The 17,906-nt window shown below is 38.9% G+C and overlaps 1 protein-coding gene across 8 annotated transcripts in view; it reads left to right on the forward strand.

The window, feature by feature from the left end:
* The window catches only part of LRMDA (leucine rich melanocyte differentiation associated), a 1,031,966-nt gene that overhangs the window by 824,430 nt on the left and 189,630 nt on the right, over window positions 1-17,906 (forward strand). For all 8 annotated transcript variants that reach the window (XR_008292050.1, XM_053207076.1, XM_053207078.1 and 5 more), the window contains one exon: window positions 7,068-7,152. Coding sequence is in view for 7 of the 8 variants with exons in the window: in XM_053207076.1 (XP_053063051.1) it covers window positions 7,068-7,152 (85 nt within the window). In the remaining variant the exon portion in view is untranslated. The remainder of the gene's footprint in view (window positions 1-7,067; window positions 7,153-17,906) is intronic.

Below are 17,906 nucleotides of genomic sequence, written 5' to 3' on the forward strand. Positions count from 1 at the left end.
TTCAGTTGCCTTATCTATAAAATAATAATAACAATGGTACTTGTATCTTAAGGTTGTTGGGATAGTTAAATGAAACTCTGTGTAAAATGCCTGCATATAATTAGTGCTCAAGAAATGGGACACACACACATTCATATATACATTCATTACTTGGAAGTTATAATGTATTACATTGTGATTATATTCTATGTTTGAACATTAGGACAAATACTAAATTTTCAGCAAGGATTAATAATGAGAAGCAAATTATTAACTTGTGTTTCATCATATTTTTGTGGACAAAGATGAACATTTGTTTATAGATAGGATATTCCACTTTTTAAATTACCCATGCTCTTTTTAGTAAATTCTCTCTCATTCGATTGTTCAAGAAGTTCCTGTGTTAGGGGCCTCAAGGCATTCACTCTCAATTTGGGTGTTGGCCCCTGTGCTCTTGAAGTCTACATTCCTACCAGAAAGGATCAGATAGGGCCCTGTTGACAGTGGTGTGGGGCAAAAGTGAGTGATGATCAGGAGAGGAGTATCATAAATTTGGGGCCCCCAATGCAGGCACAAGGTGGAACTGGGGAAACAAGTTGGCTTTGGGAGGCTTTGGGCTTCTGACTTGGTGCCTGATCACGCTGTGGACTTTTGAACTGCACAGTCTTGGATGTATTACTTATCCTGCTTCTCTGTTTTCTCACTTCTCAAATGAGAGTAACAATAGGATATACCTCATACACTGGAAAATCATTAGCACTTAGGACATATTCAGGAAATATTAGCTCCTGTGCTTCATTGTGCTCCTTTCTTTCCAATCCCCTTCTTTTTCCCCCTTACCTCCTAATATTCCTCCCTCTTTGTCCACTTCTCCTCCCTCCAATAGGAGAGATTGGAGAGATACTTGATGGAAAAATGCATTCTTTCATATCTGCCTTGATAAGTAGTTAGTATTTTAAATATTTAAATTTTAAAAATGTTAAATTGCAAGAAGCAGTGACACAATTAAATAAGTTGAAAAATCAAATCACTCTAAATCACATTAACAAAAATCTTTTAATCTTTGCCTATTAGCTTTTACCTCTTGTTAATTTTATATCATTAAAAATCACAGTGTATATACTATTTTAATATTTACTGTGTTTGCTTAATATTATATCATAAAAATCTTGGCATGTTTCTCCCTTTTTTATATTCTAGTGTTACTTGGTTGCCATAAGAAATCATCACTATTTCCATAATGCCCAATATTTAGTTTTTATTTTTCCTTTTGTGATGTAAGTGGCTGCTAAAAATATTTTGGAAGCTACTGCTCTGGATGATTTGTAAGGTCTTTTACATCTCCTACATTCTGTGATTTTATTATTTATTAAACAGTCCACAAAATGCCTAAACCATAGTCCGTCCGTCCTCCCTCCCACCCTTCCTTCCTTCCTTCCTTCCTTCCTTCCTTCCCCTCCCTTCCTTCCTATCTCCCTTCCTTCCTTCCTTTTTTCTGTTCCTGGTTCTTTTTTTTTTTTTTTTTTCCCCTTCCCTCCCTCCTCTCTCCTTCTATAAATATTTCTAAACTACAACTCTGGATCTGATGCCATTTTAGTAACTGGCATAAGTGGACCCCTTTATATCAGATAGAAACAATGGGAAGCTCCAGGATGTTGCCTTCAAGGGGCTTCCTTACTTCAGGGAGGTCTTTGGCACCTATCCCTTCTATGACTGATTTATATGACTGACTTATAGCCTGAACTAGCCTTCAGCTCCTTCAATCAGCTGAATGCTGTGCTCTTGCCCAGAATCTGCTCTTTGCCCCTTTGGGACATTTCTTGGTCTCTTGGTTATTGACTCAACCTCATCCTGTACCTTACCGTTTTTTATTCCCTCCTAGTTTCATGACTTCTCGCTCTGACAATATTTGGCCTTTTCCACTCCTAAGCCTGTCTGTCATTCCCAACACGATGCATCTGTCATGAAGGCTTTCTATCTTGCTTCACACTGAAAGGCATGGTGCATTTACCTTGGAGCAGGTCAGAAGTCTCCCCGTTCTGGCTCGTTCTTCGGCTTCTAATTTAATCTTTTAGGTGATGGCAAGTTTTTATCTCTGATTCTGGCAACCTAGCTCAGACTTTTGTTGTGTCCCATTGCAATCATTGTATAGCTAGTTTTATCTTTGACATTAAAATGTTTGATTCATTCAATCACAATGCATTAACTATTTTCTATATTTCTGGCAGCATGTTGGCTACAAGGGTTAATAGTATAGTTAATCTTAGAAAGCTAATATAGTTAATCTTGAAAGCTTTCTCTTAGTATGAGTAAGAAACAAGCAGGGACATAATTACTCTTCCATGTGGTCATGTGTTGTAATAGAGGTCAGGGATAAATTTCTGCGACAGTGCAGAGTTTGGGGGTCATGCTACCAGTTGGTGACTCTTAATAACTAGTATTAATCATGGTTATCATTTTTTTTGATGAGTCAGGAATGCAACCCAAGTCCTCATTTTATTTTTCTTGGTATTCGCAGCACAGGCCTTGGCATATAGTAGGTGGTTATTAAATACTTGATAACTAAATGAGTGATGCTTTTTCTTATGAAAGAAAATAAATGTTTTTAGAAGAGTCAGCTTTATACCACAGTTTCAGGGAATGAATTGTGATGAAAAGCGAAGATTGCTTTTGCTTGAAGGAGGCTGACAAATTTCCCAGACCCGGGATCACTTTATGCTGTGTATGATTTAAGGGTGAGTGAGCATGCCAAAGCGCTCCACTTGAGCTGAGTAATGGGGAATGAGTTGTGGAGATGTGGTCTTAGATGGTATTTTGTGAAAAATAGTAGGAGATTTATGGCTATTAAACAACTTTGTAGCTGCCCCCTTCTTGTTTTGAAGCCTGCCAAATCACTCCTCCTGTGGTCTGTATCATATTCCTTCAGGGCATCCATGATGTTCAGAAATATCCACTGGAATGCAGGTTTCCATGGAATGCACCCAATGGGAAGGGACTTGAATTTTACGTACTCATCTGAAGACATTTGTTTTCTTCAACCACGGAGTGAGATTCTCACTCTGCAAGTCTCTCATGGAGTGTGCTGCACTTCTACTGACTCTTTTCCAGCGAGGCTGCCAAAGTTCTGTCTTCCTTCCTGCACCATGGAAATTGCAAAGTGCAGTATATTAGTGACTATTATCATTATTGCTGTGAGTTTAAAAAATCATCAGCAACTACCCATTTGTGAGTAGGGAAAGAGGACAGAAACCTTCAGTATGCTTTGACAAATCTTAAGCAGAAGAACTTACTAGGCTGGCATGAGCCTTTCAAGCCTTAGTATGAAGGGGGTACACATTCACTAGTATTTATCAGCTTTTTCTATTCCTTTGTCATACTCAGAAGCCTTAAGAAAAACAGAAATGGGGGTATTTCGTCACAAAAGGCAAACCAGAAACCGCCTAAATTCATGTTATTCGTGTTGTGCAAGTATTGGGAAACTGTTAGAGGAATTTCCTCTCATTATGGGTTCATATCAATATAGGGCTGTATGGATCAGAGAGGAAATAGGAATATTTGTTTTTTCGATTTTCTTGTTTGAGAAATTTCAAAAATGTAGAAAAGTTGAGAAATAGTGAACACATGTAACTGACATGTAGACTTTGTATTTTCTAATATATTGACATCTGTTTCTAAGTCTTTATTTAAATAAAATAAATAAACCATATATACGTGTGTGTGTGTATGTGTGTATATATATGTATATATATATTTGAAGCCTCCCCTATCCCATTAGCCCCAGTCCTATTACCCTGCATTCTGGCAGAGGCAGCCATTTTCATGAAGTTAGTGTTTAACTAGTGTAATTGTTAGATGTTTCCATACACACATGAGGTTGAAGATGAAGATAGATAGATAGATAGATAGATAGATATAGATATTTCATATTTGTCATTTTGCAACTTGTATTTTCACTCTATGTTAAATTTATTTATTTATTTACGTTTTCTGTGTTAAAATTTTAGACCTATTCAACTAGAGATACATAAACCAGATTTATTGCTCTTAAATGCTAAATATTATTCTGTCATACAAATATACAATATTTTATTTATCCATTTTCCTTATTGACAGGCATTTGAACTATTTCCAATTTGGTGTGTTCTAAATAATCATGGAATAAACACTGTTTTATGTTCCACTTATAGACCTGAGTGAAATTTTCCATAGTACATACATTTTAAATAAAATACATTTTAAATAAAATTTTCAGTTTTATTAGGTATTGCTAAATTACTCTCCAAAGTAGTTGAACCAATGTCTATTCCCACTGGCAAGGGACGAGAGGATAAAAGTTCATTTCCCTTCATTCACCTTAGCCCTTGTTGTAAGACTTGAAAGTTGGCCAATATGGTGAGTGGAAAAATTGTATCTTGTTTTAATTTGCATTGCTGTTCGGACTAGTGAATTTGACCTTCTTCTCTTTCATTTATTAACCACTCAGGTTTTCTCTTCTTTGAATTTCCTGACATTTCCATTGTCCATTTTTCTATTAGATTTTTAATTATTTAGGGACATATGTATTCCAGATGCTAATATTTTATTGTAGTTATTACAAATATATTGGGGTAGGAATGACTTAAAAAATAAAATGTAAGAGTATAACTTTCTGCCATAAGTAGTTAGGAAATTTGGCAAGGACTCAAAGATTTGAGAAGATTTATGGTTCTGAAGATTCAGATTTACCCAAATTTCCTTTATTCCCATTTTAGGCATATCTTCTTAATCCAGGTAAAAGAAAACAGTACTTAACTTTTTCCACTTACATTTCAGTCATTTCATACTCAATATACTATGGGTATGTTGCTTCAGTTTCAAGGGAAGTTCTTTATTTGGGGGCAGGTAATGTGCAAGTTTAAGACATTGTCTTGTCCACTTGTTTCATATGATAATCACTCTTTTCTTAATTGTTCCTGTAACCATAATATCGAGAGAACAAATGTGTACATCACTATTGAAAAAATCCCATGGACTTCATTTCGATAAGAGCCAAGTCAAAGAACTGGTATTTAGAATCTTAATTTGTAGTAGCTTCCTTAAACATCCAGCCATAGATATTCCACCAACAGTTCGCAAAATTGTTCTTTTCCTGGATTCTTTTCCATGACTTGAGTTTATAAATGGACACCAAGAATAAAAATAATTAAATGCTAGGCATAGAATGATGACTGTAAAACAGAACTCATGCCACACCAATTTTGCTTTGACTACAATTGGAAATAAAGGTAAATAGCTATTTTACTCTTGGTTATAGAGCTCTAATGTTTTGCCCAGTCAGAGGTATTTGCTGAAAGGTAGTTTCTTCCAGTAATTTTAGGAAAAGCTGTCATCAAATTGTCAACAGCCCAAATTGAGATTAAATACACTAAGAAATATCACAATATAGCAACCTAAAATTCATACTGGTATTTTGGGCCTTTATAGCATTGAGGTGGAACAGAAACATTGACAGAGAACCTATGGCCTTTTACTAAGGAAGTATGGTAGATCTGTGGAAGGACAGCTGCCATTACTTTGCCCCATATATCCTGCCTCCAGCATTGAATAGGTGCCATATTTAGAACACTGTCACTGTGTCTCATTTATCATGTGGGGATTGCAAGAGACCCTGAATGCCAAATGGAGGGACATGTGGTGACTTTAGTATTTGAAAATCTAATTTCTGCAGTATCCTAAGTATCTAATGATACGGTATCTAGCAAGTCTTATCTACTTTTTAAAACATTTTTCTTGGTGACTGAACTTTTATCTTTCTGGACCCAGTACCCTCACACCAAGCTTTAAACACCACTTGTTTCCCTTGGAGCTGGAGTAAAGTTGTGCTACCTGAAATCTGTCTCTACCTTAGGGACAAAGCTTCTGATTTTGCTCCATTCAGAACTCTTTCTGTAAAGTCTCCACTGAAAGCCGCTTAATCAAACATCTCAAATGTCAGAAGCAGGGTTTAAAGGGTTTTTCTAGCAAGTAGGTCTAATCTCCTACTTAGTTTTGATTCCTATAATGTAGATAATCTCTTTGGAGAAAAGGCCTGCTCCAAGCAGGGCAAATATATCCCATAGAATATATTTCCTATTCCAGAAAGAAAAATGTAGCATTAATGAAATTTACTTTTTCTTGAAGCTTGGAAAGGTTGTAAGCTTAGGATTTTGATCCTAGCAGATGTTCTTTTTTGGATATTAAAAAAAAAAAGTAGTATTTGATTCAGAAGTCTCAGTAAGAATTGCAATAGTGATGCTTCTTGCTATAAGTATCCACACTGAATGTGTCAGAACGGTCATGGGTTCTGAGGGACACCTGACTCCACAGCCATAGTCCTTTCTTCCTGGCTTCATCTCCTTAGTTGTAGAGTTACAGAGAAAGAAAGGTAGCACTTCTTACCCATACAGGTCACACTATATACAGTTCGATGGTTAAAGAGCTGTTTGTGTACAATAAAAAACCATTTTCACAGATACATTTCATATCATTTTCTTTTAGGCTTTGGAATGGCAAAGTTTTATTGGGGACCATTATGTACCAAATTTCAGATGAGTTTTTCAGTGTGGTTGTTAAACTTAGCCAGAACCCCAAATGCACAGTGTACAATGGTTTATATCCTTCAGTTCATGCTACTGAGCTTCTGTGTCTCCATGCCACTGGGGCCACGTAAACTGGCCCTGTTTTTCCCCATCCACCCTGGGGCAAAGCCCAGCATCTTCACTGGTTTCCATAGAAATCTACTCACAGTGAACACTGAATCTGTGGGAAGCACCTGAAGAAGGCCTGTGACCTTTACCTTCTCTCCTTCCTCCTTCTCACCTTTCAACACAATAAACAAACCATCCCTTTGTCACAGAGCCCTTTCACCTGTTAGTGAGACTCTTCAAAGCTTCCTATGCTACCCTGCACTCACCAGAACATTATCTCAGCACAGACAACTCTTGCTTCCTAACAAGAGTCTTGGTTGATAATACTTCCTCCAGACTCACATCCCTAGAAGACATGTTTGGTAAATGAAGGTATTTCGTGGTTGGTGTTACTTCATGTTGACATGTTCTTTTATTACGCAGGCTTCCAGTGACCATGTCGAGGCCCCTCCAGAGCACCCCTATACACCCCTGCCTTCTGCTTCCAGGGATCTCACCAATCACCGAGGTAGGAACTCAGCTTTTTATTGCTCTTAGTAGTTACAGGGAGGGACACTTGGCTGTGCAGAGCTCTGGGCTCATTATTGCTGCCTCCGCACTTTAGAAGGAACACAGTGCTTTTCAAGGTCTTGATGAGAAAACCATACCTGTCAAACCTAGTGATTTTAACTCATATTAAATAGAATTTAGTGGCGGTCTACTGGGAAGGCAAATAAATCCATGCTATAATATAATTTTGTGATTTGATTTTTTTTTCTTTAAGTAAAGAGATTATAGTACTTAAAAATTACTAAGTAGATCATTACCTGCAGCAAAAGTGTTGGAGAGAATTGAGAAACTCACTAATGTTTGTAAAAGTATCATTGTTTGGAGAGAATAGTTGAAATCTGTAATTTTAAAATGAATGAACTCTATGTTACAACTAAAAGGAATTCCAATTTGCCTAACAACATTGCCCAGGATCAATGCACAGCTTTTCTTAAATTATCTGATCCTCAAAACCATTAATTTGGCTTACCCGGTGTTCCCGAAGACTTGAATTCTTACTACCATTTCTAGAGTCTACGTGGAATATAATTTAAAAATGCCTCATCCCTTTGCTGTCTGCTTAGGCCAAGGACTCTATGATCACCTTTGTTGGAACTGGGAGGACACGAGGCCATGTGGTATAACTGTTTTACCCCTTTTATCCTGGTTATGAGTACAGGCATGTTTCTTAATTGTGAATCTGCCTTCCAATCTAAGTAAGAACAAGCTTTTATTGAGGGCATTCCATACTTTGAACATTTCCCCAAGCGGGAAACTCCCCTCATACATTCAGGGAACACTGAATAAGGACTGTTCCAGCTTCCACCTTCTTTGCAGGATGGATGGGCATGAACAAAGGCTGTAGAGATGCCCAGAAAGTGGGGAAGCTGGCACTTGAAAAGACATGTGGGCTCTGGGCAAATGGCACACTTCTACTCTGCAGGCAATGATCAAGAGTGTATTGCAGGATTCCAGGTGTCTGTGATTTGGACCTTTGTTGCCTATTTGTTGTCTGGGCACAGTAGGACTTTTCTACATTTGCATATATTTTGGTTCAATTAGAATTCTGTTCATTAGGTGTCAGTTTTGTGGAAATCAACTTTGTTCAAAGGCAGGTAGAACAAACAGCTACCCACATGCTGTATTTGGAGGACCGCGAAGAGAGCTCCCTCACTGAATGTCCTTATGGAAGTTTCGAACATATTCCTTTAGGGACTGGTGTTTTTTGTTTTGTTTTGGTTTGGTTTTTTTTTTGGTGGGGGGCAGGTGGAGAGTTCCTCTAGGTGAATAACAATACCATATCTAGACAGAATAACCAATTAACTTTAGCATTATATCGTCATGGATTTATTTATTGGTTTCTTATATTTAAATAAAGGTATTTTTACTGTATAGATCATTGAGTACACTGCATAGGAATTGAAGTCTCAGAGCCCCTAAGTCCACTTGTAAAAGTTGATCTAGCCATGAAATTGAGATTTCACCAAAGAAGGACATAATGAGATAAATGATAATCCCCAATAATAGGACCATATTTCACTGTAATAGTAAAACAAGAAATTTGAACTTTAAAGAAATGGAATATAAGACTACAAGTTGTGAAGGTATGTTGAGTAATATTTGGAATATGGAAAAATGCCCAAGGTGTTTAGAGTTAAAACAAATGCCCTTTGATGACGTCAGAGCCCGACATTATGGGAACGTTGTTATTTAAAGGACCCAGCAACAGATATCTCAGTTTTACTGAGGAATACCTTATCCATTTAATGAGCCGGTTGCTTGATTAGTTTGAAGGACCTGGTAGTGAAAAAAGTGAACATAATGAAATGGTGGCCAGGTCTTTGGGCCTGTGGTCTTGTGGATACCAGTAAAGAGAGAGCCAGAGAAATTCATTAAGTTTGAATTATTATTGGACTGATCCATGTAGGGAAGAGATGAGACTGATATGTTTTAGCTTGGCATGAATCCTATGATAACAAGTGGGGAAAGCCTAATTTTTCAGCACCCGGAATGAGACTACTTAATGCCACTTTGCTTTTTTATGTTTAAGTTAAAGAAATTATTCTTTTTTTTCTGATCATATAAACCACCAAACTATCTGAGTGTCATTTGTTAATACCTTTATGGAAACAGTTTACAAACCTTTATCCAGGGAGGCTCTTTCACATTGTGAAGACAAATTACATCATTTCTTTCCCAAGTGAAATCCTCCATGATGTCTGGAACTTGGTCTATAAAATCTTAAGTGGAAGTTCTATTTGCAAATAATTTTTGATTCATCCAGTTCCCAATCTCTTTTCATTCCGCACCAACAACTACATAAACTGGTGGGCAGTAGTTCATGTGCAAATTGCCATTTTTCTGTACGTGCCATTTTCCCTTTGCTTGTCCTTTTATGTAACTTCCAATGTCGAGTCTGATAAACCCAAGATTCATTTCCTAAGGACTGTAGATTCAAATGCAAAGGATTTTGCATCTGTAATTTACAGCTAATCCATGCATTGTAGGGATAATAATGCACTGTACTTTTTGATTCTTATAAGAAATTGTTTCCTACGTTGATTTTTCCTCTTCCTGAGGTACTTGTAATATTTGCTTCTTGCTCCTTAGTGCAATTGTTTATATTCTTTGTGTGATAGAGGTGAAGTGTATGTATATCTTGAACTCTTCATAAATGAAAGTTCCCTGAGGGGCAGTAAAGATTCTAATTGTTCTTCTCTTTCACATCACTGGTTCCTGCTCATCCTACAGGTATCAGCTTAAATATCCCAGCTGTAAGGAAGACTCTTCTGATACCACCCCACACATTTATATTAGGTCAGTGCTCTTTTATTCAGGGACTGTCTTCCTGGACAGGCTATAAGGGCTTAGAGGCATTGATGGAGATTGTGTCTCTTTGCTCACCACTGTGCCTGCAATGCCTAGCACAGGGCTTCCTGCTTAATAGAAGCTCAGGTTAATATTTGTTCAGTAAATGATGAGAGGCGAAAGTCAGTAATTTAGGTGCCTCTGTGAGATACCTTGATTGTGTCTGAGAAAAGAGACCCATCTTTCTTTGGGAGTGAGTGATACTGGAAGGAAAGACCAGCCTTGTGGACCTCAGACCTCAACTTTGGTTGCTTTCACAACCCCAGATCACCATGGTTGGGTCTACATCTATTGGTTCATTGCCAGACAGCATTTTAGCCACATTGTATAACTTCCAAGTAGATAATAATTTTTATGTCATAGTTTTCAAAGTCTGGTATTTTGATGGTAGGAAGGAAATAGGATGAATTAAAGCAACTAACAGAATTATTTTACTAGAACAGAAGCTTCAAAGAAGGGGCTGGACTTGCAATGAGATGCAGGCCGTGATATACATGTGGTTTTAGAATGGTGCGCCTGAATCTCTCTGAGAATTCTACTCTAGGTCTGAGTATGTCTTTAGAGTACAGGGACCATGCGGCTGTGTCAATGATCCCAGTTGATACCTAGTAGCAGTCTACTTACTATATCCTCTATTGGGTATCCACATTATGAGGAGTGTTGAAGTGTTAGAAAAATGTTTCTTTAAATATGTGCATAGGACATACACCTGCCTGCCAGGTATTGCCACTCTTTATCTGGTAGCTGTTAGAAATGGAATTTGCATTTATATAGACCACTGTGTCTTTTGGGGAAAACATTTCTGTTTAGTGAATAGACCATATCATACTCAAGACAACCCTATAAAGTAGGAAGAGTAAATATTATTATCCCCATTTAACAGAGGAAGGCGCCAAGAACTGCTGGGGAAGACTAAGTCACTCATTGACAGAGGCAGGGAAAAAAAATATTCAGAGCTCTGTATCCTTGACTCCCAGGCCACCCCTGACATGTGTCCTTCACACAGGACATCTGAAGCAAATACGGACTGACCGTGGCATTGTGCTGGAGGGAAGAAGAAAGTACAGGCAGAGAAATGGCCTGGAAATGGCCACTGCCAGGGGTGAATTTCCAAAGCCTTTGCTAAGGCTGCAGCAAAGTATTATAGTATCCTTGCCTGTTTTTGTCAAAAGAATTGTGTTACTTTCCTTCCCTCCCTTCTTTTAAATTACAAGTCTATAAATTCAAGAGCAGAGAAAGTTTGAAAAACCAAAGGGGAAAATGCTATGGCATCAGTCTGTATTCAGATAGGAAAAAAGAAGACCCACTATATATTCACATCATGAAGGGTTTTAATGTGAGGAATGAGAGAGAGGCTTATCCAGTCAGGGAAGACCCCACTCAGTGTCCCAGCCTCACACCGAGGCTGGTGATCCTTGAGAGCTTGCGGAAGTTTCTGCACATGTCAGGAATGCCTGGGAACCTCCTAGTGACATTCTCTATGTACAGCGCCACTGTGGGAGTGACTCTAAAGAAGTTCACTTGGACACTGCTTCAGACATTAGAACTGCCCAGACATTGCCCTGCTCCTCTTTCTCTCTGGATTTCCAAGTCATACTCCAGTGTCTCTGTTTGGCTCAGTCTAATGTAGAATCATGCACCAAAGGAAGTCTCAGAAATGCAGTTTCTAGTTCCTCCTCTGAGCTGCAGAGAAAACCTTAGAGGGTGGTGGTGATGCCAGGTTAGAACAGACAATCCCACGTGTATCCCATAATCTGACATGGCCAGTAGCTATCACACCAAAGGCCCCATTACAGTGCATTTGTATGCACATTTTGCAAAGTTATTGCAAGTCCAGTGAACATCCCTGAATTATTATTTTTTCCCTGATGCTTATACAGTCTTGAAAATATGCCATAGTTACCTTGTTGTATTAAGCATTGGACTTTAAGTGTATGAAAGAAAGAATGCAGGAAACCAAGAGGAAATCTATGGAAACTTGCTTGGAGATGGTTGCCAACCTACTTCCACCCAACCTTGGCAATCTTGCCGTTATCTCTGACACATTTGGTAGGTGTTCATCCTCTTCTGCCGCCAGGGGCTTGGTCTATTTGTGTTTGAAATTGATTGCTGGGACTGCCATTGAATGATTTACATAGCAACTCATCATAATTAGTTATCGTTTGCAGTCTCCTTAATGTGAGTTGCATTTTATGCTTAGGAATTGATTTTTCTGTATATCTCCATGAAGCAGCAAAATGTGTGCCATCCAAATAAGAAGAAAAAGATAGAAAGAAAAACAGCAGGCATTTGTTTCATTTTCTTAACAGTTTTAGCATGAGATATCATAAAATATGTTTTCACAGAAGCCATAAATAGAGTGTTTTGCTTCAACTATTTAAATAAGTCAAAATGAAATGAATAAGAAGAAAATGAATGGATGTGTGTGAAGATGTGGCAATGTAGACAAAGATGTTTGGGATGGGGAGATGTTGGCCAGAAAACCTGCATGCCAATGAGCAGAATACTTTCGGGAGGGTTCAAGATGGGGCTGCTTGATAACCAAACTGCTCATTACAATTTGTTTTAGGCTTAGAGGATTTGGAGGTAATCTGTCTCTTTCAGACAATTTTTAAATTTTTTTTCCTGTTTTTTGTTTGTTTGTTTGTTTTTTATGGTCCTCCCGTCTTGCTATGTCATCCCACAGGGGACATGAAACCTAAGTAGGTTTGATTGTTATAAACAAAATCTACACAGAATAAGAGCACAGACTAAATGAAAATAAATACATTTATTTAGGTTATCTTAATAGGTCAGCATTAAGGTATCTTTTTGCCTATTGCTTGTTGGTCCTCATTGACCATTTAAAAAGATGAAATAAGCAATCTGATGGTTATGGTGACTTTGCCAGGTAGGTCCCACCTGAGATCAGACCCTATGACTAAAGCAGCCTGCTTATTTATTGCTTTCTGTCTTCCTAAATATTTTGATTAGTTTTTGAAGGGAGCTAACTATTGATGATTTCTCAAAAAACATCACCAAGTCATTGAAGATTCAGAGAAGCATGGCAGATCCAGCTCTTCTCCATGGAAAATGTATTGAAAACTGTGAGAGAGAGAGAGAGAGAGAGAGAGAGAGAGAGAGAGAGAGAGAGAGAGAATGGGAGGGAGCGAGCGAGCAAGAAGAAAAAAGAAAAAGAAAATAACTTTAGCAATTGGCAAGGATGGCCTCCTTGCTGACAGGGACGTGTTTCTTCTGTGGGTCCTGCTACATAAGTGCATGGCCTCGGCTCTCTTCTTTCAGACTCCATGCCATGGCTTTGCCCTGGCTGTGAGGGGAAGAGTGTGTTGGTTCCTTGTGCAGAGCTATTATTAGCATTTTCTAATTATGTAAAATGCTTCCTCTGATGACATTTCAACAGAACCCATTACTTTAGTTTTCTTTCCTTCATAATGCTTTTATGGGCTTATAATCTTGGTGGAATTCTCAGATGCTGAGAGATGCTAAAGTTTCCTTTATTTAATTGAGGTGACTAGTGATTTGACAGTGGTGGTTGACAGGTTTATTTTATCTGCGTGGCAGTGGGAGTCTATTTTCAGTGTGTGCGCTCTGTTCCAAAGTAAAAGGACTTTACTAAGTGCTGAATAAATTGTACTTTCCTTTGATTCTAGACCTTGCTGAAATGGTTTAAAAACTCTAGTCTGGGTCATCAAATTCATCTCTCTGCTGCTTTGCAGGGTCAATAGCTTCACTCTGTACTGAGCAGGGCTGGGTGGATTGGAATGGAGGGTAGTGTAGATTAAAACTTCCGCATATATATAGATAGATGTGCATGTGTGTGCTCGCTGTCTGGGAAGGTGGCAGTGATGGAAGAGCAAGCCAAGTGGAATCTGAAGATGGATGAATCCGTTCGGCTATTACCAAGACTGGCATGGACTTCAGCCAGGAACTTTAAGCAACCTCCTTTAAGTATTTGAAATCCATAGGGGTCCATTACCTATCTTTTTTCTCCAAGGATGATTTTTCATTTGCAGTCTCCATGATTGCTTTATTTCTACTCTTTGGACAGAATTGTTGTGCACTCATAGACACAGAGGGGCTACGAATTTGGCTCTTCTGTTCCAGCAGCAAAGTAAGGAGGCAAAAATGGAGTCATGCCTTGTATTCTCAACAGGAACAAACTTTACTTCTGCAGGATAAGAGATAACCCTTCCCCTAAAAAAACCAGTCCAAATAAAAAATGGTGGTAAAGGGGCACCTGGGTGGCTTAGTTGGTTAAGTGTTTGACTCTTGATTTAGGCTCAGGTCATGATCTCAGGGTTTGTGAGTTTGAGTCCCATGTCAGTCTCTGCTCTCTGCTGCCAGCACAGGACCTGCTTGGGATTCATTCTCTCTCTCTCTGACCCTCCCCTGTCCCTCTCCTGCCCTTTCTCTCTCTCTCTCTCTCTCTCTCTCTCTCTAAATAAACATTTTTTTTTAAATTATGGTGAAAATATGTCCCTCTGCCTTAAAAATGGAGTCTTGGGTTGACATGATTGAAGATTCTAAATGTCTTGAAGTTTTAGAGTCATAGGCTATTTCTAATCCCTTTCACTACAAGTGAAGAATTGAGACATGGTCAAATATGACTTATGCAATGACAGATGCTGCTCTCACCACCTTCACGTAAGGAGTTTTTCCATCATCCAATGTCTTTACTTAGTATCCTCTGTGTACAAAGCATATGTTAGCATTTGTGGGAAAACTGAAGGATAGAGAGCATGGTATCTGTCTTCTAAGAATTTATGGTTTGATTGAGGACATACCAAAATGAAGCAATGCCAATCAAGCTAGATATTATATATTATATAAGTAAAAGTTTCTTTATGTGGTAAAACCTTAAATGTTGTAAATGTTTAGAAAAGTTGGGAATCAATAAATGTTAGAATAGTCAGGCATGGCTGTTTGGCAGAGTTGGCCTTGAGCTTAGAAAGGCAAGTACGGCATGAGTAGATGGAAGGCAGAAGAAAGGTATTCCAGAAAGAAAGAAAAAAAAGGGATATGGGTAAAGAAGAAGCACAAATGTAAGAACAGATAGAACTGACTAGAGGAAGGGGTCTGGCTTTGAAAAAGTCAGAAATGAAGTTAGGTTTGTAGGATGGATTATGGCAGGTCTTGAATAGGCAAAAGCATCTAGATTTGATTTAAAGCTGTTCTTTTGGATTATTAATCTGCAAACGGTGTGAGGAGGGAGTTGGAAAGAAAAGTCTGGAATTGAGGAGGCCACTGTGGGATGGCGTCAAAGTTTTGGAAACTTTGGATTTCTTGATACCAGGCTATGTGACTGCAGACTGCTGCTTCCAAAGAGCAGGTTTCTAGCAAAGGCAATTTAGGAAACAACTTGGTAACAGATGGGGAAGACAGCTGGGGCCAGGGCACTTCCAGTGGAGCAGGGAGACGGCAATGTAATGGTAACCTTCCGACCACTATGGAATTGTTGTTTAAGGTTGCTGATGGTTTGGTCATAGGGTATCTCTGGCTCAGGCATCAGAGAAAATGTACAGTTGGTGCCTTTCCTCCCCACATTATTCAAAGTATTTCTGATGTTGGCTTTTGAAACGAAAAATTTAGAGCCCAGTATCAGGATAATGTTGAAATAATCTAGCATTGATGCTGAAGACCCTGGAGTGGCTGGCTGGTTGGAGGAACAGAAAAGGGTAGGGATATGAGAAACATTCTGTAGCAAATGGAATAGACTGACTTAATGACTGATTATGTTTAGAGACAGAGAGTACAAGAGAACAGAAGACTGTGAGGACGCTGGCAGGGTGTATGGGAAGCAGTGGTCTCTGCTGGTATCCCCCTTCTTTCTTCTCACCTTGCAGAATGCTTCCCTACCACTCATGCATAAGCTATAATCTAGCCTGTTAAATGGGAGTCTGCCAGAATTAATGTAGTGGAGCTCATAGCAACAGGAACAAACATACAATAAGCAGGCAAAGCAGCCACAAAAATTTGTTCTCATTCTGATCTTTGGCTCCAGATAAGCTACATTCTTTAAAAAAAAAAAAAGAAAAACAAAAAACTAATAAGTGCCCAGCATGTTTATTCCAAAATCTTGGGTTTCTGGAAGGAGAACTATTTGAAGCCAATGGTTTTGGTCTAGATTGTTCTGCTGAGAGCTCTGCCCAGCATTTACCTCCCCATCCCAGTTCTAATTCATTTGTTTCCCTATATCTCGTAGAAAACTTTACCCCTGCCCCAGGTTTTTCCTCATGTAGAGATTTTACAACCTTTTTGGAACAAATAAACAAACATCTGGAATCATGTGGTACATTTAATTAAAAAGTTTGCATTTGGCCAGAAATGGTAAAATCATGAAAAATGGCCTGTCGGTGAGCTCAAGAAGGCCAAACAATGACGTTGTTGGCTGCAAACGGATTGAAATTGAGTGAGGTGAACACCTGCTCAGTTCAGCCTGCTGTCCTCTAGCTTCCCCCTCCTACCCATTAATATTTACTGCTCTGCTTCTTTATCCATTCTAATGAAATTTTTGGTTGGGGCTGGTCAGGGGAGAAGGCTGTTACTTTTCCAATAACCTCGGATTTGTTGGGATACGTATACTTTATAAAGAGTGCAATATTGGGCTTTTTGACTTTTCACTTCCCTTAATCAGAATTCCATATGCTTCAGGTCACTGCAGAGGCCTGTTTCTGTTTCTTCAATCAGTCGGCCAACCACTTTTTTTTTCTTTTGGGAGGAACCCTGCACTGGGGGTTGTGGGAGATGCACAAGGAGCCACGGGCTCTGCCTTCAGGAATCCTGTAGTCTAACTGGAGAAATGAGGCTCTGCACACAGAGAACGGAGGTCAAGCTACAAGAGTACACAGGAGGGAACATTAGAGAAGAGCAGAGGGTTGGGATGTAGCCTTGGGTGAAAGGAGAAAGCTGGGTTTATCACATCACTTGGGAGTGGCCATTTCTAAGTTCTTTCTACTCTGGCATATAGAAAAGGCTTGACTCTGCCCGGAGTGGCAGAGAGTGCTTCCAACAGTGCAGCCAGTACTTCCAACTGGCTGGGAGTGCTTTCTTCTAATCACCTCTTATAAACCTACAAACCAAGAAAGAGAAATGTGTACTTGATAGAGAAATGCAGTTTCAAAACAGACCCTCCATCCTCTCTGTCTCCATTCACCCATTCCCACCTAATTATTGCTCCTGTGGACTTTGAATATAAAAAATTCTAAAGCCACCCCTGGAAGGAAACCATCTGTATAGATGATGCACCTGGAGGAAGTCTCCCTGGGTGGTTTCAGGGTGTGAAAGAGAATTTGGGAAGAGACCAAGTAGAGTTCTTGTTTAATTTCTGGCCATAGTCCAGCTGAGGGGTGTGTGAGAGAAATAATCTTAAAGCAGGGTTAGATATGATGATTTTACCTTTCTAAGGAGCTTCTCTTCTGTGAAACATGTCTGTCCTAAAGTAAAATATGTCTGTTTGCATATTAAGAGAAAAATGTTGAAACTATCTGGCTTTGCAGAGTGTAGTGCTCTGATATGTCTTCTACTTGAGTATTTATACCCAGGATGAAGTTATTCTAAGGAAAAGATGAAGTTTTTCTTCTTGTAGGGAATACAATGGAAATAGCCAGGGGGACTGAACTTACAGTGGGTACCATCCAGGCTGGATTTGAGGAAAGGATGAGTATTGTTGAACTAGAGTGACAATTGGCAAGGGAGATTGGAAAATCACCATTCCCCAAAGGCTTTTACTGAAGAATATGCTCATCTGTCTTTGGGAATTGAATAGTGTAGCCTGAAGGAAGTAAAATGAAACATACAGCTTTCAAATCCAATCAGGATTTGAAACCCAGACCCAGGGTTTTCCATATCTATGCTAGCCTGGCTTTA

This window comes from Acinonyx jubatus, chromosome D2 (assembly GCF_027475565.1).
Source record: "Acinonyx jubatus isolate Ajub_Pintada_27869175 chromosome D2, VMU_Ajub_asm_v1.0, whole genome shotgun sequence".
Lineage (NCBI taxonomy): Eukaryota > Metazoa > Chordata > Mammalia > Carnivora > Felidae > Acinonyx > Acinonyx jubatus.